The 7,500-nt window shown below is 43.1% G+C and overlaps 2 protein-coding genes across 4 annotated transcripts in view; one reads left to right on the plus strand and one right to left on the minus strand.

Moving 5' to 3' along the window:
• Window positions 1-2,527, plus strand: part of swap70a (switching B cell complex subunit SWAP70a) — a 12,315-nt gene extending 9,788 nt beyond the window's left edge. The window contains exons 11-12 of the mRNA XM_077023618.1: window positions 861-957; window positions 1,226-2,527. Coding sequence (XP_076879733.1) covers window positions 861-957; window positions 1,226-1,344 — 216 coding nt within the window. The 3' untranslated portion in view covers window positions 1,345-2,527. The remainder of the gene's footprint in view (window positions 1-860; window positions 958-1,225) is intronic.
• Window positions 2,528-6,562: 4,035 nt separating this feature from the next.
• Window positions 6,563-7,500, minus strand: part of sbf2 (SET binding factor 2) — a 77,789-nt gene continuing 76,851 nt past the window's right edge. For all 3 annotated transcript variants that reach the window (XM_077023620.1, XM_077023621.1, XM_077023619.1), the window contains one exon: window positions 6,563-7,500. This exon is cut by the window's right edge and continues 469 nt beyond it. The gene's annotated coding sequence lies outside the window, so the exon portion shown is untranslated.

Raw genomic sequence — 7,500 nt, forward strand, 5'->3', positions numbered from 1 at the left:
GCAGCCTTGAAAAATCTCATTCTGTTGTCATCTTGTGGCCAGAGTGTGACTTTTCACATTTTTGTATGGTTATTGTATAATAACTTTAAAGTCATTCCAAATATTAGCTGAATAATATATTGGTAAAATTATAATGATCATAAGAAAATACAAATCTTTAGAACTTTATTACAAACCTTTGAAAAATGCTTCAAATAAAAACATTCGGGGCATCAGGGAGTGCTGAGAAGAGAGAGGTGTGGTGAAGGGCAACCCTACCTCAGGGTCATAAAGACACGCTAAGGTCAAATCGAGAATTGTTCATATTAATAAATATACAAAACAATGACCAGCACATACTACACAGAAACCAGGGTTTAAATACAGGACAAACCAAGGAAAACTAAGTATAAGTACCTGGGAATGCTAATGAGGGGCGGGGCTACAAACAAGAAGGAGGGACCGGAAAAAACACTGAGACCAGACTGAGGACATCAGTTTGCTTTAAAATTAGAAAATGTAATCTTATGCTTTAAGAACAGTTTGAGATAATAAGAGGTAATATAATCTCAGGATTTAAGAACAGTTTGAGTTAATATGAAGTAATATAATCTCAGGCTTTAAGAACAGTTTGAGTTAATATGAGGTAATATAATCTCAGGCTTTAAGAACAGTTTGAGTTAATATGAGGTAATATAATCTCAGGCTTTAAGGACAGTTTGAGTTAATATGAGGTAATATAATCTCAGGCTATAAGAACAGTTTGAGTTAATATGAGGTAATATAATCTCAGGCTTTAAGAACAGTTTGAGTTAATATGAGGTAATATAATCTCAGGCTTTAAGAACAGTTTGAGTTAATATGAGGTAATATAATCTCAGGCTGTGAAAAAGAAACTGGAGCAGGCAACTGACAAGACGAACAGCTGGAAGGACAAAGTAGCTCATCACGAGGGACTTATTCGCCTCATCCAGCCAGGTGAGAGACGCCATTGACACTGCGTGTGTGTGTTTGTGTGTGTGTGTGTGTGTGTGACCTCACATTGCTTCCACCTTAAAACTCATTAAACTGAAGTGAATTTGGTTTGAGTTGCAGATTTGATTCAGATCTTGAACTATCAAATATTCTAAAACGTACCCCATCCTCCCCCTCTCTGGAGTTGTTAATGAGGTTTAAGAATCACAGAATATTGTAATTAAATTGCTCAGGGTCCAGTTCAAGTCCCTGTGGTCTATGCCATTTCCAGGTGACAAGATTAACCAGAGTATGACCAACTGGGGTGTTGCAGCCATCACGCCCACAGAACTGGAGATGAGGGAGAAATTGTGGCAAGCGAGCAAGAACAAACCAGACAATGCACCATAATCCAGCCGTAATATCTAGCCGTAATCCGGCCTTTAAAAAATTTGTTAATTTTTTTTTTTTTACAAGTGTTTGGGGTTTCACTAGGGTTGTTATTTTTATGTAATTCAGTAATGTAATTCATAAGATTTGAGTTCACTCTGTTAAAGTGTTGGTTCTCCACATTACTGTATAAATAGCTCATAATGGTCATCTAGGCCACTGCTCACATAAAACAATCATCTCAATAATGAAGTTACATTTCATGAATTTGTGCATGGAATCATCATTTTCTTAATCTGTATTAATTTAAAAAGATATCAGATTCTGTTGATTTATTTTTCTCATGAAATATTAATTACTACACATTTCCAAATGTAAGTCTAGATGGACAGTGTGTGAGTGCATAGTTGTTTCCACTAGATGGCGCTCATGTAACTTAAATTTTGTACCAAACTACAAAGTCATTCCCAAGTCTGTGTCTGTGATAATAAGATGCAGACACCCAGTGCAAGTCTCTGGTGTTGTGCGTTGTTACCGTTAGAATGATAATGGTGGTAATGGTGCCATGGGTGTTGGGGTCACTGTCTGCATCATGCAACTGAGCATCAGTAAACTAAGAGATAAGATTAAAATCTTCTTTCATCCTTTTTATTCCTAAGTGCTTTCCATTTGCTGGGTTTTATCACAAAGGGAGGTCTATGTTCAGCACTTTCCAGCCTGGGAACGTTCATGGCACTTTCCCTGAAGTGCAATTTGGCTGCTGCCATAATTCCATTTTCATGGTGAACTGTGAAGTCTGCCTGCTCTCGTGTCCCAACCACACACCCTCAGCTTGTTCTGGTGGATGAGCGAAAGACAGACCTCCACCCTGCTCTCGGCTGGTGCTGTGGAGGGCATGGGGGTGTCCCACACCCACCGCTGGCCTCAGAGTGGGTGGGGCCTGGCGTTTGACCAGCCAATCTGTGGCCTTCCTGCCGCCTGGCTGGGCTGTCACTCAGGACTCATGCAGGCCTCTGACCCTCATTGGGTAAAACAGGATTCTGGACTAATTCCGCACCATCTGCCATCTCCACCCTCTGTCTTGGACACTGGCTTGGGTGCTATATTTAATAAGACTGTTGGCACAGGTTTGCTATGGTTACAGCTTGTATAGCTCAGACCGAGACATCCAGAGCTCCAAGAATGCCGAAGAACGGAACACTGTACGAAAGGAAAATTGTTTGTGAAACCCAATCAGCAGGTCCTTAGAGATTTGCTCCTCGTGTGTGAAATATCTGTTATAATTTAAAACAGTACTGCGAGGCTGACTGCAAAATCAGCCCGAACCATCTACTTAAAACCCGCTTATATTGGCCGAAGGCAGGCACAGGAGCAGCCTCACCAGCTTTCAACACGAAGCAAGACAAAACATTTTAGTTCTTAACTTATTTCCCATAGTTCATAGCTATTGCACTTAGCATGACACTTGAACTCGGTCTCAACTACAGAAGTGAGATCGAAACTGAAGACATTAGGTCCTGACGTATCTGGCAAACAAAACGCATGAAGATGGTGAGAAACACTATTCCCACTGAGGCATGAGTTCGTTGGCACTTTTGCCGTGGAGGAGACGCGCGTCTTCACGCTATGGGAATGTGTCAAAACAAACGAAGCATACGTGATGGTGTGCTGGTGTTCCCGTCACGGGGGGCGGGGAGGTTGAAACACAACTACTCTCTCTGATAACAGAGAGGAACTGTTGGTCTGAAATTAGAGACTGTGGGTCTTGGCTCAACAAACACACGTCGTCCCCTCCATCACAGGTAGAGAAGTGTGTGTGTGTGTGTGTGTGTGTGTGTGTGGTGGGGGGGTTCACTGAGGTCCAGAGCTTCTGATGATATGGACAACGTAGGCTACCTGCATAGGTCTTTCATAAATGTTGTGACAGCCAATCCAGAATCAAGGTGCTTAATCATAAACATATGTAGAATTACACACAACATACTAACACAGGAGCACACACATCATACTATTGCAGGAGCACACTTATAGTGAATCTATACCAGATATTGGTTAAAATAAACCTAGTTTAACTGATTCTAACTAAGTCTAACTCATCACTCCATTATATTCTAGGACTCCCAGTCTAATCCAGAATGCTACTCTTAATTGGTTTTTAATAAAAATGTTAATATGTAAAATGTTAATATGTTTATCCCCTCCATTTTCTCATAACCACACACCCTCATCTTCAAGTTCATGTAATTTATGGAAAGATGTGCATACACAACTCAAAAACCTGGCTTGTTTGTCTTGCTTACAATGAAACATTTGAAAGTCTCCTGAACGCCTCTTGACGCATGTGGAATGTGTCAGATAAAAATCGATGCATGACGACGGCTCCTTTTACAATCTTGTTTGTGTGATTGGTTATTTCTCAGAAATTACAGCTCTAGGGTCAGTCTTACACAAGACCAGAGCTTGATATGCCTACTGTGTCCCAGTGGGCCTTTACATTCTGTCCTTTATGATCTAAACACAACAGGTGTGACTACTATGACAGTAATTCAGTCACAAAAACGAGTATCCACATGAATCACCGACCACAGGACTTTATGGACGAACCTCAATGGTTTATTAATAGAAAACGATGTGTTGCCCCCATGTAGTGTGAATGCAGCCCAGCGCTCTGGGTCTGCAGCGTGTTTGTGCCGAGGCCTGGTTCTGGTGGCGCTCTCTGTACACCAGGGAGGTATGAACCCTGTGACTGTGCCGGCCAAGCTCTAGTTTCCTACAGTGGGTAAAAACATCCCCCTCGACCCCCATGTGGCCTACAGCTCCCCAAAGCCCAATACTGGTTTACATGATTCATCTTCCCGATGATTCTGCCCCGTAAACTAATTCAGAATGGGGAACTTTTTTTTTGTAGTGTCATTTCTGGAATAAAACTCTGGCAAGTGGCTGTTTTCTGATGACTCTCCAAACTGATCTCATTGTGTTGCTGTAATGGTCCTCTGGGAATAGTAGAGGTGGATACCGCATGCATCAGCACTGCAGGCAATGTGACCTCAGTTTTTAGGGCTTTTTGCACAGATGAATGGCCTCAAGTCAGACTGGAGGAGCCAACATGGCCGTCTCCTTCTCTCCCGTCTTACCTAACATGAAAAAGTCCTAACAGCACTTCTGGGATTTAGGGAATCTAGTTAGGGGATTAACAAGATTATGGAATTCACTGAAATATTGGGATTTATCTGAAATTTAGGGAGTTGTAGTAATGGAAGAGTTTCTGAAAGGCTCCTGTGATGTGTTTGTTAACAGACGGGTCATTTTTTTCATGTCTTGTGGATAGCCAGGACTTAACGTGTGGTTCCTGCGGTACTGACCATTGAGCAGGCTTGTGTCTCACACACAATGTGCACGTTGATGATTTTGACGGCCGAGTAAGAAAAGTGACTGGCCCCTTCACACAGGAACGTCTGCTCAATGTCCTGTCTGCCAGGAAGAAGGAACCCGCTCTGACCTGAAGCGAGCCGGTCCTCCAGCCACGGCTAGCGAGGCTGCTGGTGTCAGAGAAGCATGTAACGCTCAGTTACATTTCATAGATACCAAGAGCAGATCAAATGCTTTCATATGATTTATTCTACACTGTGAATCACCCCATAAAAATGGAACAATAATTTGTCCAAAAATTACTCAGTGGACTGCAAATGATTCATCTTTTTTTTTTTTTGTTGTCTAAAATATGAAACTGATGATGTTCAGGCTGACTTGACTATGAGACACATTGAAAGTGTCTCAGAGGAAACTGACTTAAGTCATTGAGTAAAAATGTAAGAGATTTCTAACCACCCCCCCATTAAGTACCATTTGTCCCATTCCAGTGGTCTCCTCTGGTCCACTGGCCACAGCTGTTCAGTCCTGCAGTCCTGATGTTCGTAGAGCACAGCCAGTGAACGCTGGTCCAGATGTGCAGTCAGGCCCACACCTGCTCTCAGCCCAAACCAGCTAGGAGGGAACCGAGACCAGGTGCAGCTCACAAGCCCGGGAACACCCTCCTCCTCCTCCTCTTCCTCCTCCTCCCCGGCTCAGAGCTCCGAGCAGTGCCCAGGGTCCACACGGCACGGAGGCGCCAACAGGCACCCTGCCAGTCTCCTGCACGGTTCCCTCATGCTTGATAACCGCAAGTGAGAAGACTTGGCTCAGAGCTGGGGGGTTGGGGGGGGGGGTTAACGTCCCGACAGCGGTGACTCTGTTTCACCAGTGTCTTCTTACATCTAACTGAGGGAGAAGGTCTCATTCAGGGCGCTGGTACAAAGGAGAGATTTGTCGGTGCCATTTCTTAGTCGATGAAATCACGTTAGCACAAGCGATTCGGCGTCACACCCCGAAACCCGGTAAGACAAAAGATCTACTGCAAAAGTCAGGAACATGTTGGAAATGTAAAAGATCCGTTTTGGCCCCTCGGGTTGGAGCAATCAGCCAGATTTGTGGAGGACAGTGTCTGCATTTTGGGGACACGGATGCATATCCAAGTAAACACTGAAATGTCTGCGGCGTAACAAACAAGAGGCTGTATGAAGCTGTTGTGCAGGATGTGCTAACCCTGCACTGGCCCAAGTTGCTGGGCAGGATGGGAATACCGCCGCACTCGTATATAACAGTGATTATTCTGGGTTTCAGAGGCTTACAGATTATCGTCGACAAGGGAGAAGCACCAGTGGCCGGACCCAGCCGCCATGTCACGTGTGAAATACGCCTGCGCTTTTGCATGGGAATGTTTACAGTACCAAAGTGGCCTTCATAAATCAATGCAAATAAAAGAACTGATAAAATCTAGATGCACATATCTGGGCTACAGCTGGCGCTGTGGAGGTGGTTTTCACCGAAAACAAAATTCACAGCAGAAGATTCACAACCTCCATTTGTCTCCTTGACGTGAAGCTTACAGACAAGTGAAAAGTCTTTCAAACTTTGACGCGCAGAGTGGAGTCGGTTCACCATAAACACAACCGTGCACATTCTGGCGCGTGCGATACGCACCACAGGTAGCATGAAGGAGGAAGAGCTGGAGCAGATGGTGGCGTTGCCCACGGGTCTGTTCTTCTGTGTGGGGCGGATTAAGGACCGTGGCAGGCTGGGACGCGAGGCTGCGTTCTCGTAGACGTACCGCGAGCTGCTGCCATGCACTGAAATGCAAACAAGCTTATGAAAGACAACGTTCATGGATTTAGCAGCAAATCACTCAAGAGTTTGTCTTCGGTTTATGTTCAAGTACTCTTGATTTATTTCCAAGAAAAAATAAAACAAACATTAGTGGCACCATAACACATGGTGTAGAGATACAGTAACATCCTTTCAGTACAGTAATAGACCTCTCATCAGTTTTCTTCAGCTTTGTTTCTTCAAACCACGCACGTACACACGCACGCACGCACGCACGTACACACACACACACACACACACACACACACACACACACACACACACACCGAAACAAAGCCAAACCATGCAGTGTCCTACAGGTTCAGACGAGATCCCTTCAACACAGAGACCCTTGGCGAGACAAAACGAGGGTCCGTCCCTTCACGTCAGACAACGGCTCATGCAGAAACCGAGGACAGGAAGCGCTTAACCTTGTCAGTAAGTCAGCAGAGAATGTAAAACTATATGATGGCTTCAGTTCTGTTAAAAGGTTAGAAAGGAGAACAAACAGCATATTCACCACAGTATAAAACAGTTTGAAATGTTACAGATATGTACAGGAAACTGCCATCTGTGAACATACACCAGTTACTCTTTTAATGATAAAAAATAATAATAATAATTTACATCACAAAAACCAACCTGTTACTCATGAGTAAACACATTCATGTATTAAAAAAAAAAAAAAAAAAAAACAACACCAATGATTTAAATAGAAAATGTCAGGAAAATGTATGCTTTAGTGTGCAAAGTATTTTTTGTAGAGTATACACTTGGATAGACAGATGTTTTTTGTACATAATGTAATGCCTTTTGCCTTGCTGTTTTTACCAGTTAGAAAATCTATATATGGAGTGCATATAGTATTAAGTGCAAATATGTTGCCTTGTTATATTGTGCATCTTTTTAAAAATATCCACCAGGTTTTTTTTTGGCGATTCTTTTGCATCTTATAAGCAGCAAAATCTCTTCCTTGTCAGAAATATATTCTCTCTT

The sequence above is a fragment of the Brachyhypopomus gauderio genome, chromosome 12, assembly GCF_052324685.1.
Source record: "Brachyhypopomus gauderio isolate BG-103 chromosome 12, BGAUD_0.2, whole genome shotgun sequence".
Classification (NCBI taxonomy): Eukaryota; Metazoa; Chordata; class Actinopteri; order Gymnotiformes; family Hypopomidae; genus Brachyhypopomus; species Brachyhypopomus gauderio.